A 16889-nucleotide genomic window follows, 5' to 3' on the forward strand; every position below is an offset into this window, starting at 1 on the left:
GTCAGCCTCCTGACCAGGGTTAGCAAGCAGCAAATGGATGGGGCATCGCCCTTGGCCAGCTAAGAAATGAACATATCGCGCTGAGGACGGTTAGGGCTCATTCTCAGGTACTCCCACATCTGGGGGAACAATGCATATACCACATGGTCTTTTTCGCAGTTGACCCACTTCCTTTGCCACGAAGTCACTGACGCAGAGAGCTGCATCACACTTGTGTTCTGGAAGAAGGCCACAGCACATTAGAGTGAATGCACAGGCCACACCATAGTAAATCACTCGCCAATACATTGCTGAACAACATTAAGTGTTGTGCAGCCACGCCATTCAGTATGACCTCCTTGCTGTGAGGCAAAGGATCTCCAGTTCACACATGTATTTTCCTCACATCGTATAACTCGGGACAGTGATTGGTGTGGGGGCAGCAGCACCGCCAATGGATGCTCAAGCATGGGAAGAGATCGTCTAGAATGATGCGGAGCACGCTGGTACACCGCATTGATAGGACATGAGTGCGTCAAAAGCCGCATGGGACCATGCTTCCCACTTGTCAACAACCTACAGTAAGGGCAGATGTTAGTACAGAGTTCTGGGTCCTGGATGGAATAGGATGTGAAGTTTTGTATGTCGTGGAAGGTAGGGTGGGGAGCGTTTGCGAGCACAGGATGTCAAAAAGGTATACCACGATCTTACACAGAGCAAAGTATTCTAAATTATTTTGAGAAAAGAAATCAATGGTTGAAAAATGAATATTTGAAATGGTACGAAGCTGGAAATGCACAAGATTAATACCCTATCCAGACACATTATCGTGACCACCTCCCGAAAGCCTCAACAACCACGAATAGCAGAGCAGGCTCCTGTGAGATGTGCAGGATGAGATTCAGTGAGTTCTGAAAGGTGTCGAAAGAGATGTGAAACCATGTCAACTCCAATACTGGTACCAGCTACTCTAGGTTTCTCGGTTGAGATCCAAGGTGCGGACAGCATGATCGAGGTGGTCCTACAGATTCTCGGCTGCGTTTAAACCCGTGGAGTTTGGTGGCTACGGGAGTTTGGTGACCACGCATGTACAGTGCGAGCTGTGTGACACATTGCATTGTCATGCTGGTAGATGCATTGTGTCAAGGAAAAAGGAACTGCTTATAGGGATGGACATGGTCGTCAAGGATAGTGTTGATCCATTGTGCCTTCCAGAATGACGATTTCACCCAGGCAATGCCTCTCGCCTGAACCATTCCAACGATTGTTGCAGGGTGTTCACTTTCAGACGTTTCACGTCATACACGCCATATGTCTGATGGAGTATGAAACGTGATTCATCTGAAAAGGGCACCTGTCACATCTCAGTGGGCGTCCAGCTGCGGTATGGGCGTGCAGACCGCAGCCTTCGTCGTCGATGGACAACAGTCAACACGGTTGCTTAACAGGCGCCTACTGCTGACGCACATACACAACAATGGTCGCTGAACCGTCGTTGAAGAGACAGTGTTGGCAGCCCCTTGGTTTCGTCTGGGCACTCAGTTGCTCAGCAGTACCACCTCTATTCGTCATTACACATCTCCACAGCTGTCATTCACCATTGTCATCTGTTGTTGTTGATGTTGTCTTCAGTCCTGAGACTGGTTTGATGCAGCTCTCCATGCTACTCTATCCTGTGCAAGCTTCTTCAGCTCCCAGTACCTACTGCAGCCTACATCCTTCTGAATCTGCTTAGTGTATTCATCTCTTGGTCTCCCTCTACGATTTTTACCCTCCACGCTGCCCTCCAATGCTAAATTTGTGATTCCTTGATGCCTTAAAACATGTCCTACCAACCGATCCCTTCTTCTAGTCAAGTTGTGCCACAAACTCCTCTTCTCCCCAATCCTATTCAATACCTCCTCATTAGTTACGTGATCTACCCACCTTATCTTCAGCATTCTTCTGTAGCACCACATTTCGAAAGCTTCTATTCTCTTCTTGTCCAAACTATTTATCGTCCATGTTTCACTTCCATACATGGCTACACTCCATACAAATACTTTCAGAAACGACTTCCTGACACTTAAATCTATACTCGATGTTAACAAATTTCTCTTCTTCAGAAACGATTTCCTTGCCATTGCCAGTCTACATTCTATATCCTCTCTACTTCGACCATCATCAGTTATTTTACTCCCTAAATAGCAAAACTCCTTTACTACTTTAAGTGTCTCATTTCCTAATCTAATTCCCTCAGCATCACCCGGTTTAATTTGACTACATTCCATTATCCTCGTTTTGCTTTTGTTGATGTTCATCTTATACCCTCCTTTCAAGACACTGTCCATTCCGTTCAACTGCTCTTCCAAGTCCTTTGCTGTCTCTGACAGAATTACAATGTCATCGGCGAACCTCAAAGTTTTCACTTCTTCTCCATGAATTTTAATACCTACTCCGAATTTTTCTTTTGTTTCCTTTACTGCTTGCTCAATATACAGATTGAATAACATCGGGGAGAGGCTACAACCGACACCCCCGGGATAACAAGGCCGTCCAGCAGTGTTAGTGACGTCACACTAAGCGGCCCATAGCCGACGCAGCAGTCCGCGGACACCTCCGTACAGACGCGCCTCATGCTAACGATCTTCTGTCCGTCATACAGAAAGGAGTGAACTATAATTCGAACCAAAGACCAAATTATATATATTCTTGTAAACAGCATAAAGGTTCGTAACGAAATACCGATTACATATACGGGCAGGAATAGGTTCTAGAACTCCTCTGAAAAGTGTTTATCTTCAGTACCAGAATGAACATCAAATTGTCAGGTTTTCTAAATAGAAAAGCACTTTGTTAGTAACAGACAGCAATAATGAGACTTGCAGTTGGTGATTTCTACGTGGAAAAGCTGTAGAGAGATTGAAAATGGTAAGTAAAGAGAGCCTCAGCCTTTTGCTCACATTCTTACATGTAATGCACTTGGTTGTTTTTCATTTCCTTACCTTTCATAGCATTTTTAATATTGTTTCAAGAAGTGTATCTTCAATAGCAGAGTGAACTTCAAATTGTCAGGCTTTTCTTAAAGGAAAGAGCAGTCCCTTAGTATCACAGTGCAAGACAGAATCTTGTGCTCAGTGATGTCTATGTTAAAAGGAGAATATTTGATATCTATCTTTTGTTTCCATTCTTTATTACTGGGGATGTAAAAATTCTTGAAAAGAGCTGTCACCATGAACATATGAGTAAATTCACAACAGTCATGTGTTTTATGAGATAAAGCGAACTCTTGTTACCTTATTGTAAACGAAAGTTGTGAGGGTTTTGCTATGTATGACAGTGTTTAAGATAATTTACTTTCAGTGTAATAGCTTGAAAATGTTAAGTCCTGCTGTCAGTTGGCATTTGTCACCACCTGTATGCGAGTTTTAAAGCTAAATAGTGTTCTGACAATTATAAAATAGTGGCAAAGTTCCTCAATCGATTAAACTTATTCCTGCCCGTATATGTAATCGGTATTTCGTTATGAACCTTTATGCTGTTTACAAGAATATATATAATTTGGTCTTTGGTTCGAATTATAGTTCGCTCCTTTCTGTATGACGGACAGAAGATCGTTGGCATCAGGCGCGTCTGTACGGAGGTGTCCGTGGACTGCTGCGTCGGCTATGGGCCGCTTAGTGTGACGTCACTAACACTGCTGGACGGCCCTGTTATCTCGGGGGTGTCGCTACAACCCTGTCTCACTCCTTTCCCAACCACTGCTTCTCTTTCATGCCCCTCGACTCTTATAACTGCCATCTGGTTTCTGTACAAATTGTAAATAGCCTTTAGCTCCCTGTATTTTACCCCTGCCACCTTCAGAATTTGAAAGAGAGTATACCAGTTAACATTGTCAAAAGCTTTCTCTAAGTCTACAAATGCTAGGAATGTAGGTTTGCCTTTTCTTAATCTTTCTTCTAAGATAAGTCGTAAGGTTAGTATTGCCTCACGTGTTCCAACATTTCTACGGAATCCAAACTGATCTTCCCCGAGGTCCGCTTCTACCAGTTTTTCCATTCGTCTGTAAAGAATTCGTGTTAGTATTTTGCAGCTGTGACTTATTAAACTGATAGTTCGGTAATTTTCACATCTGTCAACACCTGCTTTCTTTGGGATTGGAATTATTATATTCTTCTTGAAGTCTGAGGGTATTTCCCCTGTCTCATACATCTTGCTCACCAGATGGTAGAGTTTTGTCATGACTGGCTCTCCCAAGGCCATCATTAGTTCTAATGGAATGTTGTCTACTCCCGGGGCCTTGTTTCGACTCAGGTCTTTCAGTGCTCTGTCAAACTCTTCACGCAGTACCTTATCTCCCATTTCGTCTTCATCTACATCCTCTTCCATTTCCATAATACTGTCCTCAAGTACATCGCCCTTGTATAAAACCTCTATATACTCCTTCCACCTTTCTGCCTTCCCTTCTTTGCTTAGAACTGGGTTACCATCTGAGCTCTTGATATTCATACAAGTGGTTCTCTTCTCTCCAAAGGTCTCTTTAATTTTCCTGTAGGCAGTATCTATCTTACCCCTAGTGAGACAAGCCTCTACATCCTTACATTTGTCCTCTAGCCATCCCTGCTTAGCCATTTTGCACTTCCTGTCGATATCATTTTTGAGACGTTTGTATTCCTTTTTGCCTGCTTCATTTACTGCATTTTTATATTTTCTCCTTTCATCAATTAAATTCAATATTTCTTCTGTTACCCAAGGATTTCTATTAGCCCTCGTCTTTCTACCTACTTGATCCTCTGCTGCCTTCAGTACTTCATCCCTCAAAGCTACCCATTCTTCTTCTACTGTATTTCTTTCCCCCATTCCTGTCAATTGTTCCCTTATGCTCTCCCTGAAACTCTGTACAACCTCTGGTTCTTTCAGTTTATCCAGGTCCCATCTCCTTAAATTCCCACCTTTTTGCAGTTTCTTCAGTTTCAATCTGCAGTTCATGACCAATAGATTGTGGTCAGAATCCACATCTGCCCCTGGAAATGTCTTACAATTTAAAACCTGGTTCCTAAATCTCTGTCTTACCATTATATAATCTATCTGATACCTTTTAGTATCTCCAGGATTCTTCCAGGTATACAACCTTCTTTTATGATTCTTGAACCAAGTGTTAGCTATGATTAAGTTATGCTCTGTGCAAAATTCTACAAGGCGGCTTCCTCTTTCATTTCTTCCCCCCAATCCATATTTACCTACTACGTTTCCTTCTCTCCCTTTTCCTACTGACGAATTCCAGTCACCCATGGCTATTAAATTTTCGTCTCTCTTCATTACCTGAATAATTTCTTTTATCTCGTAATACATTTCATCTATTTCTGCATCATCTGCAGAGCTAGTTGGCATATAAACTTTTACTACTGTAGTAGGCATGGGCTTTGTGTCTATCTTGCCACAATAATGCGTTCACTATGCTGTTTGTAGTAGCTAACCCGCACTCCTATTTTTTTATTCATTATTAAACCTACTCCTGCATTACCCCTATTTGATTTTGTATGTATAACCCTGTAATCACCAGACCAAAAGTCTTGATCCTCCTGCCACCGAACTTCACTAATTCCCACTATATCTAACTTTAACCTATCCATTTCCCTTTTTAAATTTTCTAACCTACCTGCCCGACTAAGTGATCTGACATTCCACGCTCCGATCCGTAGAACGCCAGTTTTCTTTCACCTGATAACGACGTCCTCTTGAGTAGTCCCCGCCCGGAGATCCGAATGGGGGACTATTTTACCTCCGGAATATTTTACCCAAGAGGACGCCATCATCATTTAATCATACAGTAAAGCTGCATGTCCTCGGGAAAAAAATACGGCTGTAGTTTCCCCTTGCTTTCAGCCGTTCGCAGTACCAGCACAGCAAGGCCGTTTTGGTTAATGTTACAAGGCCAGATCAGTCAATCATCCAGACTGTTGCCCTTGCAACTACTGAAAAGGCTGCTGCCCCTCTTCAGGAACCACATGTTTGTCTGGCCTCTCAACAGATACCCCTCCGTTGTGGTTGCACCTACGGTACGGCCATCTGTATCGCTGAGGCACGCAAGCCTCCCCACCAATGGCAAGGTCCATGGTTCATGGGGGGGGGGGGGGCTGTCTATGGCCTGTGATGAACCACAGTTGTCTCGGTTTTGGTTTTGGGTAGTGTCATTTTGCCATGCACGGTACATTTTAAGCATGCCGACACGAGAGCATCTGAGTAACTTAGCCGTTTCAGAAATGCCTTGCCGTGGTGGTAACACCAATTCCCATCAGATCACCGAAGTTAAGCGCTGTCGAGCTGGGCTAGCACTTGGATGGGTGACCATCTGGTCTGCCGAGTGCTGTTGGCAAGCGGGGTACACTTGGCCCTTGTGCCTGCCCAGTTAGCCGTGCGATCTAATGCACGGCTTTCCGGATTGAAAAGGAGCGCCTGGCCCCGGCACGAATCCGCCTGGCAGACTTGTGTCGAGGTCCGGTGAGCTGGTCAGTCTGTGGATGGTTTTTAGGCGGTTTTCCATCTGCCTTGGCGAATACGGGCTGGTTCCCCTTATTCCGCCTCAGCTACACTATGTCGGCGATTGCTGCGCAAACAAGCTCTCCCTGTATGGGTACACTGCCTTTACTCTACCACGCAAACATAGGGGTTACACTTGTCTGGTGTGAGACATTCCCTGGGGGGCCCACCGGGGGCCGAACCGCGCAATAACCCTGAAAGAGTGGTTCAGTGTGGGACGGTGGAGGGGTGAGATGGACTGTGGTAGTCGTCAAGGGGGTTGTGGACCACTGCGTCTGCGGTGGGGACAGAGCCTCTCCGTCGTTTCTAGGCCCCTGGTTAATATACAATTCAATACAATACAATACAGCCCTTGTGAGGCAAACTGAGGAGCTATGTGACTGAGAAATAGCGACTCCGGTCTGGGAAACTGACATACGGCCGGGAGAGCGGTGTGCTGACCACATGTCCCCCTGTATCCACATCCAGTGATACCTATGGGCTGAGGATAACACGGAGGCCGGTAGGTACCGTTGGGCCTTCATGGCCTGTTTGGGAGAACTTTTTCAGTTTCTTAGCTCAAAAGCCAAATTTGTAATAAAAGTGCTGCCACCTGCAGTCTGCGGGTGGGTACTGCACATTGACGCCTAAACATAGGCGGTGATCACGTTAATGTGTATGGACCACGTAAAACCTAATTTGCTGCCAGTCCGTTTGGTGCATGTTATCAGCTGTTCATTCGAGATGTACTGCAACACTTTCAGAAGACTGTACTCCTTGTTTTGTTTTGAAGATAAGAAATTAAAAAAAGGAATAAATGGTGTTTAATGTCCATTGTGCTACACTTTCAGATGTGTGATACGTCGATTACCACGACGTCCCGAGTTTGAAGCCATTTGTGCTTTGAAATTGATCGTAGTTAGTGAAAAACAATAAAAACATTGGTTTGATCACCGCAGAGCTTTACTAGGCATAGTTTTATTGGAGGTGGGGAGCCATTGCCTAAATGCGACTTTTGAACTGAATCACCCAGACAGTTATTGGTGTATCTACAGTTTAACGTGGACTCCGAACCATGGTGCGACTCAGCATTTTTCACTTAAGAAGGATTGGCAGAGGTAAAAGAAATGACACGTGTCACATTAAAATCCTGTTACTGATTGGGAGTCGAACCTGAGGGCTTTGGATCCAGAGTGTTGCACATAATCATGGGTAGTACGTGGTTTTTAACTAATGGTGTGTAGTCCTGTTTTAGTATTAATGTCTGCTAGCAGTTGGTTATCAAACAATGACACTGTTGGACTGTAAAGGTGAATCAGTCCCAGTCCCTTACTTTCATGAAGTCACTGGTTGATAGAACCCCAGAGGTCGGTTGGTGAGGTCCCAGTAGTTTGTCTCATTTTAGAATAAACAACATGTATATTTGACAGAGAACAGGGAGATTTCGTGCACATTTTGAAATTCACGGATTGGTCTAAACAGCTGCAATGAGCTCAAGTGGTTGATAAAAAACATGAGGTATTCGTTTCCAGCCATTAATTTCTTTCCTCGAAGTTCACTGTTTAAAAATACCTACCATCTGCTTAACTAACTGAGATCGTAAAGTGGAGCACCCAACGTAGACTGATTTGTTTTACTTCTGTGTTACTTTATATAAAGCAGAATACAACTGCTCTAAATCTGTATACGGTTTTAAAATACAGTTTTCTTAAACATAGATAATAAACATGAAGAAAGTGTTGTTGATTTAAACAAGCTCCTTAGTGTGGCAAAGATTATTTCTAGGTAGTCATTCTGGTATAGATACTTGACGAGGTGACGATTTAATGCTTCTGTAAGCCTTTGGAAGATGCCGATATCCTTTTAGTGTCAGCGTATTTCACATAGTGACAATGTTTTCTTTCAGAAGGCTCGGAAGCGACAAAATGTGGAAACATCAATCACAATAAATATTTTCAACAGCCGTAAGTGGAATGACTTAATTCAGTAACTTGGATAAGTCAAGAACAGCTCTAGGTAAAAAGCTGAATAGAATGTGATCAACAGAAGATAAATAGGAAGCTAATGAAAGAGGTTGTACGAAAGAATCATGTTTTATTCTGTGGGCTGGCGTAATGAGACAGGATCTGATTGCACTCGTGATAGAGATTTGGTGCGACAGTATTAGGGATACCGCACATGGTACGATGTAAGTGTGATGTGACAAGAGTAGCTAAGCGGGTGACAGTGAAATGTGTGCAAATGCTTCAAATGGCTCTGAGCACTATGGGACGTAACATCTGAGGTCAGCAGTCCCCTAGAACTTAGAACTACTTAAACCTAACTAACCTAAGGACATCACATACATCTATGCCCGAGGCAGGATTCGGACCTGTGACCGTAGCAGTCGCGCGATTCCGGGCTGAAGCGCCTAGAACCGCATGGCCACCGCGGCCGGAAATTGTGTGCAGACTGGATCCTACTGGACTGGGCTATAAACTCTGTGGCAATATAATGTCACGAGAAAAGTAAGTTTTTTAAAAATCTTATCCGTGTACAATATGTCTTTGGCAGATATTAATTACTATTAATAAAACTTCCCCTTAGCCACAGTGTCCTTTAGAATATACTACTAGTTTTCGGGTATTCATTCTAAATCTTCACTCAATAGTGGAAAATTACGGCCACGTAACAAGGTATAAGGTATCAGTTTCAAAATTTATTTGAGGTGTGGGAGCAGGTTCAAAATGTTCAAATGTGTGTGAAATCTAATGGGACTTAACTGCTAAGGTCATCAGTCCCTAAGCTTACTCACTACTTAACCTAAATTATCCTAAGGACAAACACACACACCCATGCCCGAGGGAGGACTCGAACCTCCACCGGTATCAGCCGCACAGTCCATGACTGCAGCGCCTTAGACCTGAGAGCAGGTAAAAGGAAACGTAGGCAGCCTATACTTCACCGAACTGCGGTAGTTTTCCACCATAAAACCCCTCAAGATTGTGGATTAATTCTCTGAGATTAATAGCATTTAAAAAAGGACATTTTTAAAAGTATTTCATATTTGCAATATGTTCCCGTCGTTTACTTATACCTGTGCCTGATGCGTCCTGGAGTGCCGCCTGTACGGAGACGGAGGCGTCGGCCACCTGCTGGTCTGACGTGACATCTAGCGGCAGCACGCGCAACCTGGAGGAACAGTCCGCGGCGAGTCTGCGCGCACCGGGACCCTCAGGGAACAGGCAGCCCGCGAACACTGGCACACCCAGCGCGTCCAGGCGGCGCGCCAGTTCGTGCCCGAAGCCAGAGTCGCAACCTGCGCAGCAGTTCAGAACTAGAAATCATGCCGCTCCTGACTGCCAGTATTTACATTCACAAACATTTCACAATTACCAGAATGAAATTTTCACTCTGCAGCGGAGTGTGCGCTTATACGAAACTTCTTGGCAAATTCAAACTGCGTGCCGGACCAAGTCTCAGGACCTTTGCCAGTATTAATCTACCAGGAAGTGTCATATCGGTGCACACTCTGCTGAAGAGTTGATGATGATGTTTGGTTTGTGGGGCGCTCATCTGCGCGGTCATCAGCGCCCGTACAAAGTCCCAATTTTTACACAGTCCAATTTTTACATAATCCAGTCTAGCCACTGTCATTGATGATGGTGGTGATGAAATGATGAGGAGAGCACAAACACCCAGTCCCCAGGCAGAGAAAATCCCGAACCCGGCCGAAAATCGAACACGGGACCCCGTGATCCAGAGCCAGCAGTGCTAGCCACTAGACCACGAGCTGCGGACCTTCTGAAGAGTGAACATTCGTTCTGGAAACATCCTCCAGGCTGTGAATAAATCATGACTCCACAATATCCTTCTCTCCAGGAGTGCTAGTTTTACTAGGAGAATTTTTGTGATGTTTGGAAAGTAGGAGACGAGGTACTGGCGGAAGTAAAGCCGTGAGTAAGGCTTGTGAGTCGGGCTCGGGTAACTCAGTCGGCAGAGGAGTTGCCAGTGAAAGATAAAAGTCCCGATTTCGAGTGTCGGTCAAGCACACAGTTTTAATCTGCCAGGAATTTCGATTGCCCACCTTTTTTCCGTTGTAATCTGTCAAATGGTTCAAATGGCTTTGAGCACTACGAGACTTAACATCTGAGGTCATCAGTACCCTAGAACTTAGAACTACTTAAACCTAACTAAGGACATCACACACATCCATGCCCGAGGCAGGGTTCGAACCTGCGACCGTAGCGGTCGCGCGCTTCCAGACTGAAGCGCCTAGAATCGCTCGGCCACACCGGCCGGCCGTTGTAATCTTTATGGTAAACTGTGCATTCATGTCGAAACATGGTCATTTCCTCAACTAGGAAACCTATCTTCCACATTACCTCTCTTTTATCACGTCGTCCGCAGCTCGTGATCGTGCGGTAGCGTTCTCGCTTCCCACGCCCGGGTTCCCGGGTTCGATTCCCGGCGGGGTCAGGGATTTTCTCTGCCTCGTGATGACTGGGTGTTGTGTGATGTCCTTAGGTTAGTTAGGTTTAAGTCGTTCTAATTTCTAGGGGACTGATAACCATAGATGTTAAGTCCCATAGTGCTCAGAGCCATTTGAACCATTTTTTATCACGTCTAGTAGGACATGCAGCAAATCTCCATCGCATCGATACTTTTGTAATGCTGACCAAGACAAAATTCTGATTGCTTTCATGTAACTCAAACGTCTTACTGTAAACATGAAATCACATGCACACTCTGATCTAAATCTATTCGTTGTCAATATTACGATGCATGACGAATGTCTGTCAGGTTACCATAGAACCTGACCCCGCTAGACATGGTAGCCTTGCACTGTGTAGCTGGAAAGAATGCTTAACTTCTTCTAACGCCGTTGGACATGCGATATTGGAATGTCGTTCATTTCTTTGCAGTGTGTGAAATCGATTCCAGTGTGGCCCTCCAATACAGCAAAATGTTGGGCCATAGCTTGTGATGGTTTTAAAATTGACTTTCTCATTAAATGCTAGCAGAGCCACTCTAGTCAACCTCCAAAAGGTCACATAATCTTACTAACACAATAAACCTTGCCAATCAGTCAGACAGGCTTGGACCAAAACGTGTTTGGGAACGAGAAGTGTAAGTGAGGGGTAAAAGTGTACAATACATTTTTCAGCGACCATAAAGCTTCGAAACTTAACACTACTGTTAATGCAGAACAAGCAAAAAATATACTAATGATAAAACTGCAACAGCTTTCATTAGGATATCATAAAGCGCATTAACTTAATATTAAATAATCAAGATTTGTCTGCTGTCAAAGAAATTGGAAGGCTGACTATACATATCAACAAAAAGTATTGAAGCATTTTAATAGTCCCTTGCCTCTCAGGGTGTTACAAATATTAGAGCGAAAAGAATGCATAATCATATGTACAAAAAAAGCTATACAAGTAAGTGGAAGATATCTGGGACATTATACAAAACGAAATGGATAAATAACAGAAAACAAATAAGAATCCAGTCTTGTTACACACACAAAAAAGTTACAGAGTCTAGTGGAACTGCAAACACATTCAACAGCTACTTCATTGGAATGTATGAAAATTTAATAAAAACGAATTTCAGTGAGAATCGGGAGCCAATGGAAAACAAAACCAACACTTGAAATTATCTGTGTTTATCGGTAATGTTGATTAGGAGGAAACATCAAGTTAGCCAAAGAACTAAAAGCCACATGCTCAGTAGGAATTGCTGGCATGTCATGAACCATTTTGCACCTATCTCTCCAAAATATAACTGAGCTTTTCACTAATCTATGTAATCGGTTACTGAAATGACCCATCTTTCCGCAAGTGTAAAAAACAAAGAAAGAAACATAAGGATAATTGCTTATGAATGATAAATAGTTATTAGATGTACGTTCTTGACCAAAGCACCTGAAAATCTGAATCAATTCCTGAAACGAGGCATGCAAGTGATACACGATTATAGATTAAATGCTTAAATATAGATTAAATGCTTAATCGTGATGTTTCTGCCAGCCGTAGTTGCAGTTGCATAACAAAACACGTTTCCCTGTCCTTGTTCTACAGGAGGTATCGGTTGCCAGTAACATGGCTGACGAATTGACTAAGCGAACCGTCAGGCACCTAGAAGGGTAGCACAGAATTACAGTAGATTGTTTGTGCGATCAATTTCTACTTTAAATAATTAAAACTATGGACATGCAGTGTATAGTTTCATAACCCATTATCGCTTCTGATCGTCTTTTTCTTTAAGTAGGCTATAGATGTGTGGTACTGCATACTACTGTTAACGAATAACTACAGTCTTCTACAACATGTACACACCTAGCTAAAATATAACACTATTGTATTCTGATTTTAGGCGTCATAAACGAAAAAATGTCATGATCACGCAATCGACATACAAGGTCGTATTGCCTCCCAGTAGACAAATTGCAGAACGACATTGGGACTACATAAACGAAAACTTTAATAGATATTGCTCTAAGTCTGATTGACACATTGTCTGCTTTACGTACCAGGGAGGCGTAGTTTGTTCTACATCTTTGCCAGAAGACGGTAGGCATCTACATGTATAGCTGTTCTTTGTATTTTCATAATTACTGTCTTCTGAATACTCCATATTCGTAATAATAACACAAAAGCCCTGCCCTGGTCCTGAAATACGATTTGCATACGACGAATAGTCAGCCAGGTGTGCAACATAGAACACCACCAAGATAGTCTACAGTAGAACTATCAGCATCACTATTTGGTAGTTCATGTAATCGATTTCCACGTTTAATAATTAAAGATATAATCATATTGAGTACACTTTATTAACCAATTATCGCTCCTGATTAGCTGTAATGTTTGTACTTACAAATCAATAGTATTTACTTTAAATCTCCAGAAGATGCTGGTTTGGATCCCATGTCAGTCTGTCTTAGTATTCGTAAGTCTGCAAGACAAACTGAGCCATGGACGCACCTTGATATCGATTCTGGGGTCAACTGAAGAAGGGGATACAACCCGTCGGCTTTGACCAATTCGTAAGTGCGCAGGACAAACTGAGCCATGGACGCACCTTGTTATCGATTCTGGGGTCAACTGAAGAAGGGGATACAATCCGTCGGCTTTGACCAATGACGTCATGGTTTACTCAGACACTAATGTCCTTATTTTCGAGCGTTAGATAATAAATCGGTTATTTTCTGTGGCGAGGCGCCATCATTGTAAATTAATAGAAACGAATATGTTTTTAAACGACAGGGCTAGACACTGAGTACGGTTTTTGGCGCTTGTATTAATTTAGATCATTTGTTCGTTCCAATTCATTCGGTACTTATTTTCATTCTTAGTACGTTTGAGATAGTTTGGAAGAATTCTTTCATTGTGGATAGTTTTTGTTTTATGATTTTCGTTTGTAGGTATGGATTTATCACCTCAACTGAAGAATGGGATACTGGTTCAAAAAGATGGAAAAGAATAAAGTGGTAGAAGTAACGTTAGCATTGAATACCTGAGCTGACATATACGAGTTGCATCCCAAACTTCAGTTTATCTATACCTGTTAACTGCAGTACGGGATACAAATTTAGCGTATGTAGATTTTTCCGCTTTCGCTAGCACTAGTATCCTATTCTTCAGTTGATCTATGTAAGTCAACTGAAGTACGGGATAGAAATTTTACTGGTGTTGCATTTTTCGTCTCCGCTACTACGAGCATTCCATACATTAGTTGACCTATTTAGGTCAACTAAAGTATGGGATACCAATTTTTTTCGCCTTAGATACTTGCAGTATCGACTAAAAATATCATCTTAGCAGTACTAGCGTCGGTGAAAAAAACCTGCAGTAAAATTTGTGTCCCGTCCTCCAATTGAACAATATAGGTCAACTCAAGAATAGGATGCTAGTGGTAGCAAAGGCGAAAAATAGCGACATACGTAAGATTTGTATCCCATACTGCAGTTGACCCACATAGCTCGAATGAAGGTCACCTTCGTCGTTCAACTGTGTTACAGGACGCCAATGTTACGTATCTCGCTTTTTTTGTCTCTGCTAGTGCTAGTATCCTATTCTTTAGTTAACCTATATAGTTCAAGGGAAGTACAGGATACAAATTTTTCGTATGTCGGTCTTTCCGCCTGAAAAATTTCGTAGTAATACTAGTGCTGGCGAAGGTGAAAAAAAGCGACAATTGTAAAATTTATATTCGTACTGCAGTTGACGAACCAGGCTTCAAGTCTTCCATATTCATAGGAATAGATAAATCAAGTCAACTGAAGAATAGAATACTAGGACTCAAAGAAGCGATATGCTTAACATTATGTTCGAAATATGAATGCACGTGCTATGTGTCTATCATCTGTTTTCACCGTCCTACATTCCTTTGTTTCTCAATACTCGTCTTTGCTGTTAATCTGTACAATACATCATCTCTGGTAACTTTTGACGTCATTGGAGAAAGCCGACGTGTTGTACCCAATTCTTCAGTAATCCCCGATTCTGGAGCTCGTTGAACCTCTTTGGTTGCGTTACCAAGTTACGGTTTCTCAGGCTCCACTGAGGTGGACTTTAGCAGTAACGTGAGGGCGCACAGCTAGTGGCTAGGCAGTCTGCTTATGGGGCCGTAGGCTGGAAGTCTGTGGAGAGTTGGCCGGTGGGCGGAGCGGTGCTCGTAACCGTGGCTTGTGCCGAAGTGTCGTGCTGAGCTACTGCTGTATTTGGATCGCCCGTGTTTATTTCGAGTATCGTGCCTTTGGCTGCTGCAGAGTTATGTCTTACTGTGTCAGGGGGGTGATAAAGCTACATGCTGCAGTTCGTTTTGGTGAGTTCCCGGATAAATTCTAGTGTCCGATTCCACTCGTCGGCTTTGAGCAATGTCGTCATACCTAAGGCAAAGGCGCTACGTATAATCAATCTATGAAAGGAACGGGTCATATTCGTAAACAGCGTAAACAAACAAACGTAGCATACGATAAAATTACGATCACATTCACGCAGTTATTTACTTAGTCATGAATTACATCGAAACGAACTGAAGATAACGAAAACAAGAACAAGAATTAAAAACAATTCTGATAAGAAGTATTCTCGTAATTTATGCGACTAGAAAAGCACAGAGAACCTTTAAATTGCTTTACAGTAAAGCACATGGTGAAATACTGTTATAAAATAGCGTTAATTTTATATTAATTTTAATCTAACGGGAGACGCGCAGGAAAGTTGGGTTTTTGAGTGGGGGGAAACTAGAATGTATCAGAGATACAGGAAAATTAAACGAATCACAACAAATACGAAAGAGTAGCATAAAATGTGGAGAAACCGACACACTAAATTCTAAAAGAAAAGCCAGTACACGACAAACGAATATCTACAAAAAATACAGAACATTGGAATCGATAACTAGAATAAACCTCGATAGGTAAATGCCAGTTACAGATTCCAACCCCTCCATGATTCAAATGTAAATTATTTTTGCAGTTACATGCACTGAAACGTAATACCATTTCTATATTTGTAATTGCTCTCTAAACCTACTGCGATGAATAACAAAAATTGCACTAGGTAACTAGAACTGACCTATATAGGTCAATTCTAGTTACCGATTCCAATATTAGTAATTTTTTGCAGTAGTTCAGAGGGCAATTACAAATGCAGAAATCATATTAGCTTAGATTTTAATACACACACGTGTCGAAAAAACTGGCTCGAATCAATAATTAGAATTGGCCTATGTAGGAGGTCAGTTTTCGTTACTGATTCCAGCTTTTTAGTGGTTCATAATTTTGGACACTTTTGCAGTAAATCTGTGGACTACGTTTCTGTAGGATTTATTATTGATCTCAGAACTACTACCAAAACTGATGAATATTGTAGGTGCAGCTTCCAAATTTTTCTCTTTTTCATAATAATGAAGATAGTAATACCATATGCAGAAGTCCTGTAACACTTTGGTGTACACACTTGTTAAAACGATCTAAATAACTAGCCGTGGAATGGTTAGAATCAGTAACTAGAATTAACCTACATAGGTCAGTTCCAATTACCGATTTCAGTATTTGTTAGACCCTGCTTTTTGTCAAATTTCATTACTTGTGTAGATTTAACAGTTAGTATTAAAAGTTAACGCTGATTTATAATATTATCACTTCACCAAGCGGTTTACTGTATTGCACTTAAAGGTTCTCTGTGCTTTTACTCGCATAAATTACGATAGTAATTTTTTTCAGACTTTTGTACTCCTCTTTTGCTATTCTTATTTATTTTCGCTACCTTTAATTCTTGTCGGTACAATTTGTGGCTAAGTAATTAATCATGTGAATAATGTAATTTTATCGTGCGCTAAATTCGTTTGTTTATGAATATGATCAGTCGCTTTCAGAGATTGCCTCTATGTAATTTCTCTGCCATAGGTATGACGTCATT

At 42.2% G+C, this 16889-nt stretch overlaps 1 protein-coding gene across 1 annotated transcript in view; it reads right to left on the minus strand.

Annotated features, from left to right (window-relative positions):
- LOC124620640 (estradiol 17-beta-dehydrogenase 2-like) overlaps positions 1 to 16889 on the minus strand; it is a 186876-nt gene that overhangs the window by 89589 nt on the left and 80398 nt on the right. Inside the window, exon 3 of the mRNA XM_047147083.1 lies at positions 9554 to 9775. Within this exon, the coding sequence (XP_047003039.1) occupies positions 9554 to 9775 (222 nt within the window). The remainder of the gene's footprint in view (positions 1 to 9553; positions 9776 to 16889) is intronic.

Source organism: Schistocerca americana, chromosome 1 (assembly GCF_021461395.2).
Source record: "Schistocerca americana isolate TAMUIC-IGC-003095 chromosome 1, iqSchAmer2.1, whole genome shotgun sequence".
NCBI classification, from domain to species: domain Eukaryota; kingdom Metazoa; phylum Arthropoda; class Insecta; order Orthoptera; family Acrididae; genus Schistocerca; species Schistocerca americana.